The 16,250-nt window shown below is 35.9% G+C and overlaps 2 protein-coding genes across 2 annotated transcripts; one reads left to right on the plus strand and one right to left on the minus strand.

Moving 5' to 3' along the window:
* Positions 1-3,222: 3,222 nt before the first annotated feature.
* LOC133284981 (uncharacterized) lies at positions 3,223-5,275 on the minus strand. The gene is made up of 2 exons (XM_061482129.1): positions 4,410-5,275; positions 3,223-4,345 (listed from the first exon to the last, which is right to left on the minus strand). Exons 1-2 carry the CDS (start codon positions 5,273-5,275, stop codon positions 3,223-3,225), a joined length of 1,989 nt encoding a protein of 662 aa, XP_061338113.1.
* A 5,153-nt stretch (positions 5,276-10,428) lies between these two features.
* LOC133284998 (uncharacterized) lies at positions 10,429-13,870 on the plus strand. The gene is made up of 7 exons (XM_061482152.1): positions 10,429-10,555; positions 11,569-11,660; positions 11,753-11,874; positions 12,355-12,490; positions 12,601-12,656; positions 12,740-12,935; positions 13,518-13,870. Exons 2-7 carry the CDS (start codon positions 11,600-11,602, stop codon positions 13,619-13,621), a joined length of 675 nt encoding a protein of 224 aa, XP_061338136.1. The 5' UTR covers positions 10,429-10,555; positions 11,569-11,599; the 3' UTR covers positions 13,622-13,870.
* Positions 13,871-16,250: the final 2,380 nt, after the last annotated feature.

The following is a 16,250-nucleotide window of genomic DNA, read 5'->3' on the forward strand; positions in this document are numbered from 1 at the left end:
TTATAATACAAGATCCTGGTAACTATACGTCAGGCAGTATATTTTAGCCATTAATTTAGGAATCCTCCAAGTCAACGACTAAAATTACAGGGTAAATATCTTAGTCATTGTCTATAGTCGTTGCATTGTTTTGAAATATACTCAACAGTTTAGATTGTTCTATTGAATAGTTGCGTAAGAATTGTTAAGACTTGTGGGAGAGAGTTATCACTTTGAAAATCGTATCAAATGATTATGAGATCACAATTTTAGACATTGTTGCACAAGTTTGTTTTAAGGCTTCGTATTTAATATATACCACATGATATAGATTTAATGTTTTTTTTTGGATAAACGGAATATAAATAAACAAAATAGGCCACTGCCTAAAGAACCACTCGAATCATCCTAGGTGTAGAAACACCTTGGAAATCTTTTCTAATAACCTCCATGCATGGGAGGTGAATTTTCCTAAGGGTGTGTAAATCCCAATTCAAAGGAGAAGCCAAGGACGCTAAAACATCTGCTACTGCTTTCCCTTCTCTGTGGATGTGGGCTAATCTTACCTCCCAATCCCTATCTATACTGCTACGGATTCTACAGATTATGGAGAAGAGATGATGGTGCTCAGTACATCCCTCCTTCGTCAGTAGAATGGCTGTTTCAGTGTCTCCTTCCACCAAAACCCTACGAAACCCTTTATCCCAAGCCACTTGAAGTCCCCACAGCATCCCCCAAAGCTCAGCCTTCAAGGAGTTGCTCATGCCCAGGGATTTATAAAACCCTAAGATCCATCTACTCGTGCAGTCCCTTATGACCACTCCACAGGAAGTTTGAGAGCCTGTCAAAGAGGCTGATCCATCGTAGTTAACATTCACCCAGTCCACCGGTGGAGAAGACCACACAATGAGCTTCTCCGTTCTGGGCTTCTTCCCTGTGACCACCTTGCCGAACATGTGTTGGGTGTGGGAGAAGTTGTGAGCGAAAGCAGTGGCACTAAGTATAACACCATCAGCGTTAGAGGATTTGTTGTTGAAAACAAGATTATTGCGCTCCTTCCAAATCATCCAGCAGGTCACTCCAAACACCGTACTTCATTCCTCTTTCCCTGAAGCCCGCTGCACACACTTTAGGTTACCAACCGGCCATTCATACAGATTACCAGTTAGAAAGTGGTTCACGTTTATAGCTCCACAAAGAGCACTCCAAACCTGAATAGCCCAAGGGCATCCTCTGAATATATGATTGCAGTCTTCGGTATGAAAGTTGCATCTAGGACATGTGGCAAGGTTGGTCAGGTGCCTTCTTGCCCTTTCATTGTTCGTTAGGAGATTGTTCCCCAATAGTAGCAAGAGGAAGTTTTGGATACGATGGGGGGCCCTCCACCTCCAAGGCAACATCTTCCAATCCTGAGTAAGCTCACTGGTTTGGCTAATAAGAGAGGATGCAGAGGCTGTAGAAAAATTTCCATCTGTTGTAAGGTCCCAAATGATAAGTTCAGGGCCTTCTCCAAGATCAGGGGGGATCATACCCGCAATAACAGCACACAGCTGCTGGGGAATCAAATGATTGAAACGCTGCCAGTCCCATTCCCCATCCTGCGAGACACATTCAGCAACTTTCCAATGGAGAGCTTCCTGTGCAACTGGAGCTACCGCCACCTGCAGAAGGTTATCGATTTGGGGAATCCCTTTGTCGGACCAGAACATAGTCCCACGCCCGTCCCCAATAGCAATCCTGGATCCTTTTCTTACATCAGCCCAGCAGGATACAATCCCTTTCCAGAAATTAGATCCATCTTTACTCCTGCTGATCGCGGGAATTAAGTCATCCCCCACTTTATATTTACCTCTAAGAACCTTACTCCAAAGGCTATCCTTTTCTTTCAACAGTCTATGGCCTGCCTTTATCATTAGCGCATTGTTGGCTAGTCTAGTTTGTCTGAAGCCAAGCCCACCTGTGGCTTTCGGGTTGCAAACCTTTTCCCAGTTGATGAGGTGTATCTTCCTATGGTTTTGGGAAGAACCCCAGATGAAGTTACTGGTGTTTCTGTCTATGTCATCACATAATGAAAGTGGAAGGGCCCCAGTTTGCATACTGTATGATGGAAGAGCACTCAAGACAGACTTTGCAAGAGTGATTCTCCTAGTCATGGAAAGTGCATTCTGGTTCCAAGAGCTCAGTCGCTCCTGCATTTTCCTAAGAACGTGTGCGTATGAATCCTTGGAGACACGCTTGTGATGCATGGGAATTCCTATATATTTCCCAAGATCACCTGTTATGCCAAAGTCTAAGCACTCACTGATTTGATTAGCTCTAGGGAAACAAACATTCTTCGAGAAAAACACCTTCGATTTTGCAGTACTAAGCTTTTGGCCCGAAGCATTACAGAAAGTGCGAAGGATCTGATTAATCAAATGTGCTAGATGGGCCAGCCTCTCAACACACATGACAAAAAGATAGGGAGAGATGGGATCACTTTGGCGAAGACCATGCTTAGGTTTAAAGCATCTAGTTTCCTTCCCATTCCAGATAATATTCATAGTTGGGGTTCGAATGCAGGCATCTATGAGAGTGACCAGGCTTGGAGGGAGACCGACATCGACCATAGAATCATGTATGAACTCCCACTTTAGACGGTCATAGGCTTTGTCGAGATCAAGCTTGATTTCCATCCATCCAACCTTTCCTTTTTCCCTTCTCATGGAGTGGATAATTTCCTGGGCTATCACCACATTATCTGCTCCAACCCTTCCTTTTATGAAGCTGCACTGGTTGGGAGACATAAGGCGAGGAAGGAAACGCTTGACACGGTTAGCAATGAGTTTCGTTATTGCTATATAAGAAACGTTGCACAAACTTATGGGCCTGAATTGATTGAAATATTCAAGATTTTCCACTTTTGGAATCAGACAAATGGAGGTGAGGTTAAGATTCTAGACCAAGGACGGATCCTGGAAGACAGACTTGACAATTTGCAAAAGGAGTTCCCTATCACATTCCATTGAGATTGATAAAAGAGGGCATTGAGGCCATCCGGTCCTGGGGATTTGAGTTTACCCATACTAAAAATGGACTGTTTTATCTCCAGAGCGGTGGGCATCTCCCCCAAATTGACTAAATCACTGTTCAAACTAGGAAATCCCACCGTAATGGGAAAGCTTTCCCCACTGTCCACACAGTCTCCATACAACCTTTCAAATAACTGACTGCACCATCTTCGATTTTTAGAGGATCATCCATCTAGGTACCGTCATCATCCTTCATGGTGATAATCCTATTCCGACGATGTTTTGCCACTGTAACTGCATGGAAATACCTTGTGTTTCTATCTCCCAGTTCCATCCAGTTGCATTTGGCTTGCTGGAACCAGGAAATCTCCTCACGGACATGGATTACATCGAGCTCCTTCCAAAGAGATTGTTGCAGCCGCTCCAAACCTTCATCCGGATACATCTCAAGCCGAACGTCAATACCTCTCAGCCGAGCTTGGATCCTATTCTTCTGCTTTTGCAAAGCTCTAAACGTGTACTCATGCCAATGGGAAGCATCAGCTTGAAATTGCTCAGAGTTAGTGGACCAATCATTGTCATTATTCCAACAGTTACTTACTATATTACCAAAGCTATCATCTGTTAGCCAGGCAGCCTGGAATTCGAAGCTCCTGGTGCCAATAACCCTGTTGCTAGCACCTTCGTCTATGATGAGAATCGGTCTGTGGTCCGAGCTATAGAATGGGAGATTTAGAACCGATTGGTTTGGCCAATGGGTGCTCCAGGCCTCAGACACACACACCCTATCCAGCCGTTCATGAATCCTAGCTCTCTTCCACGTGAAAAAAGGACCTTTGCACCCCAAGTCCTGGATGTTACACTTTGAAAGGCAATCCCTAAAGTCTTGGGAAGCACCCCAACAGAAGGAACCACCCCCTGATTTCTCGCTAGGGTCCAATAGGGAATTAAAATCTCCCATAACCACCCATAGAGAGGAACTGTCAACATTTAGGTCCACTAGGTCTTTCCATAAAGCACGTCTCTCATATCTACGCGGACTCGCATACACAATGGAGATGTATTCGACTTTGGGCTGATTAATATAACGGATCTTGGCATGGATGAGTTGATGATTAGATTTGAGTATCTGTGGAGTATAATCCACCTCATCCCACATCAACCAAATACCCCCTGAGAACCCAATAGGATCCTGTATGTGGACTTTTTGGAAGCCGAACTTGGAGCTAATCCTAGCCGCTTTATCCCCACTAATTTTAGTCTCTAAGAGAGCCAGTAGACTAATGTTAAAGCGAAATTTAAGGTCACGAATGAGTGCCAAGAAACCTTTCTTAGCAGCCCCTCTGCAATTCCAGCTGCACTTAATCATAAAAGATTAACAGATGAGGAGAGCCCAGTAACGAGACCAAGGGAGGCTACATGGGTCCCATAGTAGCTCTCACTGCTGCTAGGTTTTGGTTCAGTATCATATTCTCTTGATAGCTATCTGATTCTCTCATCAGCTGTAGTATATTTTGCTCCTTTCGGTCCTTCTCTTTCTTCTGCTGTGGATCCTCAGTACCTACTTCGAGTATTACATTGGAGGGTGGTTGTCTTTCAGCATTAGGGCCAAGGGAACTGGTCCCTACCTCCTGTCTTTTTAAGATAGTCAACCCCTGTTGTATCGGTCCTTTATCTTTACGTTGGGGAGGCTGCATGGGAGGGGGACCCACATTTCTATTCCTGGCTTTCCTAGTGATAGGTGCTTCGATTCTTCCTTTTGAGACACCCTTCCTATGAAAGGGTTCCTTCACTTTGTCTGCTGTCCCTGGGCCTGGTTTCTGAGAACCTCTTTCATTAGTATTCCCTCTTATATTGGACACTGCGCTGCAAAGTTCTTCTAATGCAGTCACGATTTTTATAGGGCTGCTGCTATTTTCTATCACACCATAGCCTGACCTAACAGAGACTTGGTTGTTGTGCCCTTTAGGAACATTTGGATGACTTCTGTCCCCACCGTTCTTCACCACCGAAGTAGGCTTTAGCCGGCGGTTCTTCCTGGTTCTTTGGATCACCATCCAATCGCCGAAAGCCTTATCTTCCTTCACTTGATCTCTCGTCACTGCTCCCACGTCCCTTATCTCATACTTCTGGTGTTCTGGGGAACTGGCCGAAGCAATGACCTTTTCCTGTTTTCCTGGTTCCATCTGAATGCATTGATCTTGCCTGTGACCATATTTTCCACAGGAGAAGAAAATCATGTGCAACCCCTCGTATCCTACTTGGTAGGTATCCTCCCCCAGCATGAACGAAGGAACTAGGGTCTTCCTGAGATCAACCTCGATGCATATCCTGGGGAATCGAGTTTTATCAATAATTTATCCTTCCCCTTCTTCATTCTTCCTGACCGATCTTTTGTCTACCTTCAGAGTCCTTCCTATGAGGTTACCAATTCGCCACAGGTGATAGGACGAATAGAACTCCATTGGAAGGCCTCTAATCCGAGCCCAGATCTCAAGCTTCCGGGTAGCATCATTGTTAGGATTAAAGAAAGGCCTCCACCTCTGTACAACTAGATAATGATAAAAAACGATCCAAAGACCTTCCTGGAGAACATGACGATAGTCTCTGTCGTTAGAAAATTTTAGAAGGATATGACCATTATCCAAAACGAACTGTTCATACATGCCTACTAAGCCCCATATCTTCTGCAGGTGCATCATGAGGTAGCTAGGAGCTATCCTTTTCCCCAGTAGTTTTATAATAAGTGCTTTCCTCCACTGTTCACAGTCCTTCTTATGCTGACTTTTAGAGAATCTATAGATAGGACAAAGAGGGTTGCTTTCTGAGGCTATGTCTTTCATTCCATCCTCTTCCTCTTCTCTTCTTTGTCTTGCCATCCAATCCTCCTCATCAGAGTCAGAGTCACCACCTTGCCCATTCAGAGATAACACCTTGTCTTTGTAAGACACAACCTTACGTCCTATAGGATTGTTTGTATTTCCATTGGATGGAACTCCCATTTCAACAATATCTTGGATCCTCTAGGCCAGGCTTTTCAGTCATGGCATCATCCATTGGTATATCTTCCCTCAAGGATTCCTTAGGACGTTTAACACTCCTTTCCAGTTGATGAGTGTCCTCGTCCTCCGAAGTCTTTCTCTCCTTCTCTTTGGCTGAGACCATGGCTTTCTTGTACGGAAACATCTCCTATCCGCTTTCCAGTTTTTCTTTTCCTCATATAGATTTAATGTTAATTTCACTCTACTGACTTGATTTTTTTCATTGTTCAGCAGCCCACGATAACATTGCTCCAAGCAATTGTGAACTAATCGAAGTCATTACCCTACCACAAACTAAATATATATTGCTCATTAGTCTTGATAAATTGTGATCATTTCCAACTTTCAATTTATATGGGACTTTAGCTAATTATTATCTAAAATCTTTTTAAGATGTTGACTTTATTATACTGTTAGAATTCATTTACTTGCTCACTGAAAAGTATTTGTATGCAGGTTGAGTACAACGAGAAAGAGACAAACTACGCGAAGAAGAACAAGATTTTGAACAATATGAGAACAACAGAGAGATCAAAGATCAAGTATGAATCTTAACTTATTAGGAATAGAATATGGGATGTGATTAAAGAAATTTCATATGAAAAACTACATAAATTAGGATTATATGAAGTTAAAAATCTTGAACATATACACTAAATTTTGACTCTTGATGATTACTAATTGAAAAGGGTCGGGAAAAAATTTATTTAAAGTTGGTATTAAGAAAACTATTGTTTATTAATAAAGGATAATATCAATAAAAGATATACTAAATCAAAATCGAAGATATGGATAATTTATTATACGAAAGTTTAAAAATAAAATAGACAATTGGCATCAGACTCGGATACACTAAAGCTAATTATGAAAATTGAATTATAATAAATTTACAAGTATAAATCTTCTTTCTTTTTATCAGAATTTGACAAAATAATTACAAACATCGCATTAAGTACAATTAAGATTTTGATGTTCCCCTATTTATCATTTTATTTAATGCTTTTAAATTTATTATAAATATACCATCACAAATATTGAAATTCAATTTATAAACCTTCCAAAAAAAAAAAAATTAGATTATAAACTTTGGGTTCGTTTTTTCTGCAGTTACTGCAGATAAGTTATCTGCAGTAAGCCCAATACGATGTCGTTTTGAGGCGGAAATCATGGTGTTTTTGTAATTTTAATTTATTTTAGGGTTATAATAGTATTTATATTTATAATTTTTTAAGATTTCAATACCAAAACGACGTCGTTTTGGGAATAAATGCAGATAACTTATCTACATTAACTGCAGAAACATTTTTCCCATAAACTTTACACAAATAGGTTTAACTTACTATATATATGAGAAATGTATTTCTACAGCCACTTTAGATAAGGTTATCTACAGCTACTCGTTTTTAACTAAGTATGACCGGTCATACTTAGTTATAACAATAAAGTTATTTTTTTCTCTCTCTTCTTAGCCCTGTCGACTGACGTGAAGGAGAGATAAAATGCAATTTTTATGTATTACCGGTCATACTTAGTTAAAAAGAAGTAGTTGTAGACAAACTTATCTAAAGTGGCTTTTATATATATATATATATATATATATATATATATATATATATATATATATATTGTTGTCAAACTAGTCTTTATTTTATCTTGTAATCTTTGGGTGAATTTTATTTAGGGTCTTAAAGAGCTTTACATGAAAATGAGTCACGATGACATGACTCTATACGATATTCGAGGTGACTAATTTGTTCTCCCTTATCATATAATTTTCATGTTTAATTTATACATTTATTTATTTTTTGCCATATTTTTCCTTTCTTGATGTTCTTGTGGGATGCAAATTATGAAATGTATGAAAAGAAATGTTCCATACTTTTGAACTTATTCTTTTTATTTATTTTCTCTTCAGGTATAATTAATAGATAAATTTCATTCAAGATTCAAAACATAAAATTGATTTCTTATATGGAATGATTTTTTCATAACAAAAAATGTTTCTTCAAAATTTTAACAAATAAGAAAGAGACTCACAAAAAGTTTCAAAAGCATGATAAAAAGGCAAAAAAAAAATTGGTCAAGAGGATTGAACTAGTGGTGAGAGGCAGCGGCGGAGCCACATGCATGGTAGGTGTGGCCTGGCTAAATTTTAACAAATTATATTTATTATATATAATTATATGATTATATATAATTTGACCAGGGTTAAAATCATAATTTGGCCCTAGCTACAATTTATAATTTGGCTTTATCTAAAGCTTAAAATATTTTTGGTAAGAGATTTGGGTAAGTTGTATTGAGTTATGTGTTCAATTTCCACTTGTATAAAAAATATCTTTAGTAGAATTAAAAAATATTTAATAAAATTATAATTCTTCTTGGTATTGCCTGCTCAGGTGCTTTGTATTTAATATAATTTAAATGAAGATGGTTATATTTACAAATTTTTTGTTTACAAACTACACTATGTACTCCCGAAAGTACACTAGGTTACATATTTACCACACAAAAAAGTACACTAGGTTACATTATGTATTTCCGAAAGTATATAGTGTAATTTAAAAAAATTTGTAAACGAATCATTCTCAATTTTAAATATATTATGATATGAATTAACTAAAATTAAAAAAAAAATACGCATATAATTTTTTGACCCGGACTCAAATTTGAGCCCGGCTCTGCCACTGGTGAGAGGTGAGAGGTGAGTAGTGAGTAGTAAGTGTTGTGTTCAATTCTCAATGTATTAAAAAATAAAGACGCATTGATTAATTTACTATTGATATTCACTTTTCCTTCATTTCTTTTTTATTTCTTCTCTTGTCTTTGCTTCTCTTGAAAATTCACTTATCTAAAAAGTGTATGCCATAATATACATTATTCAGTAAACAAAAAAAATCAGTATCGACATTGTTTTTAATTACATTGAAAATTTCATTTATATCATATTCATATATGCATAATATACATTCTTGATTTCCTTTATTGTTGAAGGAGGTGCTTCATCAAATGGAGCAACCAATAACATTACTTCAAGTAATTTTGGAGAAATTGAAGTTGGCAGAGGACGTGGGAATAAAAATAAAGAAGAGCCTAAAGCTAGATGCAATTGTGTAAGCACTTGCAATCTTTTGATGAAAATTGGTCACTATAATTCAACAATTGAATGTCATATACTTTCATTTGCAGCTTTGGTTTAATGCTCGCGTTATAATTGTAAGCAAGGAATCTTATATTTTTTATGCTCTATTTTTCACAGAATAAAAAAGAAGTCAACACTAATAACAAACCTAGACAAAGAGTGGCCAATCCTACTTTCAACCCTCGACAACTCATAGGTGTCTATATTTGCAAGGAATATGGTGGAGAGAGAACCCTAGGAACGGTTATTTCCTACAATCCCAAGAAGAAATTGCTCAAAGTATAAATTCATTAATTTATGCAATTGAATGATTGTCATGCATGCACTAATATTATTATATTGGTTATGCTGAATATTGCTCTTTTTTTCTGTGGAAAACATTGCTCTTTAATATTGATAATTAAATGTGAAATTATTTACATCTTTATTTACATCTTTGTGTGAAATTATTGCTTGTTTTTTCTTTGATGTTGTTGATAAAGAGTTTGACATTTTTTTTATTGGTTGAAAACGACTATGGTCGTTTCTGGTGCACCTCATCATTTGTTTGAAAGCCTACAACATGCAATAGTGATTAGATAAACCTCTACATAAACTTTAGCCTTAAGCATTGAAAACTACAATCTTTTTTGTCTTTTTGCAGTGTAGCAGTATAACCCAATACGCTTGAAAAATTATTTATTGTGATATGAGTATCCTTTGCTTGCTAAAAAATTGATTACCACTTTATTTATCACTGTAATATGGAGAAGTTTCCATTATTGATAGTTTTCTTTCATTAATTTTTAATATAAGTAATATATTTATATTTTTTTAATACATGAACAGTATATGCGGTTGAACTAATGACCCAGTGACAGTACTTTAGCTGAGTCGATGACTGGTCAAAGTTTTAAAATACTACTATTAGTGAACAAATCATGTTCACATAACAAAATACAACATAATAAACAAATCTTAAGTACCACAATATAAAAAATATAGTAAAGTAGGAATTATTTTGGGGAAAAACTCAAAACGAAATTCGGGCTGGTCGATAAGTCAGCCCAATCGAACCTAATTGTTAATCCTCAAATCAAGCAGGCCTAGTTTTGTAAGGAGACGAGTTTGTTAACCAGGCCTGGGCCAGCCCACAGACGTTGGCTCGTTTATTAAAGTTAGCCTAGTGATGATGGACATGGATAGTTATACAATTGGGGTGTGTGTTGGATTCCTCGATACAAAAAAAAAAAAGAAGAAAATACCCAAACTACCCAAGCGCATTTCTCTTCCTTGTTTGTTATTCTTCCGTAGTCTTCTCTGCCACTCTCTCTCCTCTTTGCCCCTTTCTCTCTCTTACCGACTTCTCACCAGCTACCTCTGTTGTCGGAAGCATTCAAACGGTAATAATGTGTTGCTAATTCTGCTCTCTTCATTTTACTTTTTCAGGTTAGATGGCAATTCGTTGTGAATTTCATTTTGAAATTTCCATTAAACGCTGAAGGACCTTACACAGTACTGTGATTGGAGTAATAATTCTCAGCCAATATTGTTATTGTTATTATTATTATTGATTTGATTTTCTGCAACGTGTTTGTGTGACTTTGAATTGTACTTGTTCTTGTCAGGCTTTGTCATGTGATATGAAAATAATCAAAGCTTCTACTTGCACTATCATTCAATACATCCATGAATAGTTCTTGGTTTCAAATTTGCAAAAATTGGTGAAAAGAGAGCTGACCTTAGGAATTTAACAGCTTACAACATTGAAATAATATGAACTGGCTTATTTGAAAATATGAACTACAATCTTTCATTTCTTGTCATCTGTATAAGCATATGTTTGTTTGTCCTTTTTTTTTTTTTTTTTTTTTCTGTTATGGACCTTTTATTGACATGCCTAGAGCTGAAGACTGAGTATCATAAGCATTGCTTGAGTGGATTATTTGTTGCCTTAATTGAAAACAGCCATATAAATTGAGAGTTTTTTGTCATCAAAATTTTGACAGGGTTTGAGAAAAACAATTTTTTTTACGTCTTTTGACTTTAAACACATAACTTGTGGTGCACACACCAATTTCCTACAAAAGTTAAAAATAATGAGCAACCTGATACTACTATAAAAAAGAAAGTGTTAGACATGACTATCTTGTTATCTATTGAGGAGAAACTATGGTAACAATACTTACCTTTTCTTTCCATGTTTCTGTAAAATCGATCAAATATAAGGGCAATATATTCATGCTAATGTGCAAATCGCTTTTGCAAATTAACTAATACAATAAAATGAGACAAGAGAGGTCTTAAACTCTGTAGGGTCTAATCTTGTTCCAACTAATATATTGATTCTGAAGGAATTTGGCCCACTCTACATCGATCAGAATTGAACCCCTTACTTTCCTGATCCCTCCTGCAGAAGTCTGTCTCTCAAAACAAGACAGTAACCAATGCTGGGATTTTCATATGGAGAAATATTTCTATTGCTTGGAGTCACTGCTGCTGTGATTGGTTGGTTTATGCTACTCTTAATTCTGTTTATCGGAAGGAAAATTTAATAGTAGGAACATAAATTGTTTATCTGGTAAATGGATGTGCAATAGGTCCAAAGGATTTGCCAATCATATCCAGAACAGCAGGGAGGCTAGCTGGTCGAGCTATTGCATATGTACAACTGGCTCGTGGTCAGTTTGATAACGTTATGCAGCAATCTCAAGTTCACCAGGTACTCTTCTTTCTCCAATCAAAGTTATAACTCACAAGGATTAGCTTCATTAGGTATTTATTGTTGGAGTATTCAAGTGTGATGAGTCCTATATTGGTTGGTAATGGGCTAAGGGAAGTCCATGGACTCCCCTTGGACCCGCTTGACATTTATAGACTGAGTTGTCACAACATTGATTGCAAACGTGTTACATTTGGTTTCTCAAAAAAAAATTGGGACAATCAAATCAAGAAAGAAAGTAATTGCTTAAAAAAATTCCTGGAATTTCTAAGTGAAGATGGAGGTTCTGGTTTTAATTTGAAAAAAGATGATGACAATTTGGCATAGTAGAATCTCAATTCCATTCTATCCAATTTGAATTTCTGAGACAATAATATCAAATGAGAGCATAAAAGTTACGGACCTATTTATATTACATCAAGGATTTATGTCCATTATAAAAAACTGCATTATGTTTTGCTCACCTATTTTGTCTTTTAGGTTCATAAGGAACTACAGGACACAATGGCTCAGCTAGATGCTATTCGTCATGAAATACGAAGTATATCAATCATAAATCCTGGCCCCATGACACGGAAGCTTGTGGATAATCTTGACCAAACATCTATATCAAATGGTATTATTTACATGATTTATTTTGGGACATAGTTTAGTATTCTAAATTTTTACTGATAAAGTTGCTGAGATTTTGTATAATCGTGTTCTCTTCTGTTGTTGATAATATAGTCAATAGGAAACAAGAAGATGATGGAAAGAATAACTCGATCCCCACAGTTGCCAAGGTTTATTGACCACACCCGCAACTTTGAGATAATTATATATTGCTTTAGAAACTGTGTGCTTATATGTCTATAATTATTTCTAGGATTCAACTTCACTGGCCTCCAGTTCATGCAATATGCAAAGTCAAGCAACTACTTATGCCAAATTGGCCGAGTCCCCTACCATGAAGAATGGTTTCTTAGCAAGTAGTACTGATGTCGAGAAGATTTATAATGAACAAAAGCTTATTGTCTTACCAATTTCAGCTGAAAACATTGGAGTTTTACCAAATCGTGGGGGTAATGATAATTTATGTTATTTAGTTGGCTTTCCTTACCATGATTATCAAATACCTGTCTTGCATACTTATGTTGTGGGGCTTTTTCCTTGGCTTCTTTATATTTACACTTTGTGCATAAGATATTGTAGTCATGTATTGTATATTGCTTCCTATTATGTATGTTGTGTACAAGCATATGTACGGTCACTAAAAGATGTAGCTTTTTGTTACTTCCATTACACACTCACAGACACAGAGATGCTTTCAGATGTGATTTTTTTTAATCTGTAGAATTATTTCATTTGGACTATACTTGGTTAGCCAGAAGGCCCGGAAGTAAAGATTGTTGCTTGAACTTCATTCGTGGTTTATTCTTTACCCCATTTGTTATGCACCATGATATTATGAAAATTGTTTTTTATTTCATTGTGAAAAGCATAAATTCCTTCTTTTCGTTCTTTCTATAGGAATGCATGGTAGCTTTTTGTCTTGTCTGTCTGTGATTGAGTGACCAGTCATAGCTGTAATGCATATTATTGATTGGCTTCAGTTTGTTCTAGTATGATACCTGATTTGAAACAATCTTGGGTTGTCTTGGCAGCTGATGTGAAAGGATCTGACATTGTTCTAGAAGCAATTTTGGAGGCAGAGGTCGCTCATAATGCAAAGGAATTCTTTTCACAGCCCCATAATCAAATACAATGAAGCACCGATACTTCGAATATTTTTTCCCAACGTATCGAATACATGTATCGGAAACGTATTGTATCGTATCGACGAATTAACGGTCGTATCGAGAACGTATATGGAACGTATCGAAAACGCCGTGTCAGAGTCGGTGCTTCATAGATCAAATATGAGTGATATGGTAATCCTACATAATACCTTAATTTTCTAGGTGTTAAACGTACTTATTTTGTAGCATCTGTAAATATAAAATACTACATGTTTAGAGCATATTTTATATCAAAGGTATTGGTTCATGAATTTTCTTTTCTTTAAGTTACTAGTTGTTCGGGCTAGAAAATTTCTAGGAGTCTTTGGGCTTAAGAGATAATTGATTTTTCTGATGTGAACTGTTTGCTCTTTCAACCCTCCCCCGCTTTCCGCACGAAAGCAAAAATTAAAGCCTCAAGCTAGTCTCCTTATCGAGGTTATGACAAAGTAGATGTATAGAATGGATTGAGCTTCTATAAAATGTATTCAGAGGAAGTGTATTTTTACTTTAATTGATAATTGTCAAGAACCAACTACCTATAAAGTAATAGGTAATAGGTAAAGGGTCTTGAATTTTATTTTATTATTATTATAGAATATAAGGCTCATAAATGGTTTTATATCGAGTTTTAAAAAGAAATAATTTACAAAAAAAATAAATAAATTAAAAAGAAATAGAGTACCATTGTATCTAATTTCAATATCGGCCCCCCTGAAAGTGGTTTTCTGGTGTTTTGGTTATTTGAAATATGTTGAACCGGATTATGACAAGATGAAGTGATACTTGATTAGAAGTTATAGCTATTTTCAATCTACACTCTTAAGGATAAAAGGTTTTGGAGGGCGAGAGGATGTGGAGTAACCCTGCATGAAAGAAAAATTATTTTTGGATGGTCGTATATACATTTGAAGATTTCTTATTAGTTGCCTTTCAGGTATCTTCCCTATTCTAATTAAGACGTTAGATATTAGAGTTATCCTTGGAAAATAAGTTGAATATATAAAATACATTATTCTTCTGGAATTTTTTCTTTTAAAAAATTATTATTGTCACATGTTTATTTTTCAGAATAATAGTATTATGTCGAATAATATAGGTTTTCTCTAAAATCAAAAAGCGCACATTATTTCCACTTTTAAAGCAATACCCAAGTTGCTTATGCGGTATTTATTCAGTTTGATTTTAGTTAAACGATGTCAAGTATGTTTGCGTTGTCTTAAAGATGGATACATACATTTGATGTCTGTAATTTTAATTAAAAATATCTAAATCAAATATCACAGATGTGAAATTTACAAAATAAATTTTTCAATGTTAAAAATCAAATTTTTGTTTTAGAAAATTATTTATATCAAGATATGTTATGTTTTTGAAGGAATGGTAAAAGAAATTAGTATTTCGTAAAGAAAATATTTTTTTGTAATTATATAGTATTTTTGCGCAAACGAATGTATAATATTTACATAATTATTATCATATGTTAAACTCTTTTAATAATAACTTACATATAATACAGGATTAAATTAAAATATAATAAAGTTTTATACTAAGTAAGTGTTATGGTTAGGGATAGCAACTAAGGTTGACACGACATCACACGATTTAATACGAATATTTTCTTTTTTAGGTAACTGATCCTATATTTTCAACACATACATGATACGAATTAAAAAATGAGTCAAAACATTCAATCTAAATATAACTTGCTTATTTTGAAGATTGACGTAACACAATACGAATAATATGCCAACCTGAAAAGGTATTGCTTATTATATAGATTGATATTATATGACATGACATAAATAATATGTAAAAATTAAAATGTGTCAATTTTGTGTTTAGGGGATTGCATGTAATACGACACAACACAATTTTTTGTGTGTCCGTTTTTATCAATACGATATAAATTTAAAAACAGATCAAGCCCAACATTGAATTTCTCGTGTTGTGTTAACCGTTCATTTTGAAAGTTGTCACCTCTAACTTTGGTTTAATACTAAAGATTTGATATGGTCTAGGATCAAAGAACCCTAACCGTTTAAGAAGGTTCCCAATCAAAGTTGCGTCGCACTAGCATTTCTGTCTTGAATTTGAAACAACGCCTTAGTAATCAACCCACAATAGGCATCAGTTGTGAGAATTTCTAAGTTGTGACAGAGGAGTCAATAAGAGATTAAGACCGCAACAGTTGTGACACCCATTTCTAAGTTGTTTATAAGTTGAATCATGATTCTTAGTTAATTTTTATATTTTTTAGTTTTATGAGAATTTTAAAATGTTAAGCGAATTTCTAGTATATGATGTTAAAACTTTATTTTATTTATTTTTCTATTGTGATTTTTAAATTTTATATTAAGTTTTTAGATACGGACAAATATCCGTAGATATTCATTCATTTGTAAGATTTATTTCTAAAGTATTTTTCTTCTTTTTGTGATAAGTCCAACACAAATTAAGCTGACTCTAACCACATACAGTTGAAGGTAGAGGATGTTGACGAAAAGAAAGTGAGATATGTGTTGATGCCGAGATGCTAAAATGTCTGGCGAGATGATGCTACTGGTTGCGAGGTGGTTGGGCAGCGCTTTGTCGTATGTGGAAACTTTGAGAGCAACT

The sequence above is a fragment of the Gastrolobium bilobum genome, unplaced genomic scaffold (assembly GCF_033153095.1).
Source record: "Gastrolobium bilobum isolate Gb01-03AN ecotype WA unplaced genomic scaffold, APGP_CSIRO_Gbil_v1 utg6195, whole genome shotgun sequence".
Classification (NCBI taxonomy): Eukaryota; Viridiplantae; Streptophyta; class Magnoliopsida; order Fabales; family Fabaceae; genus Gastrolobium; species Gastrolobium bilobum.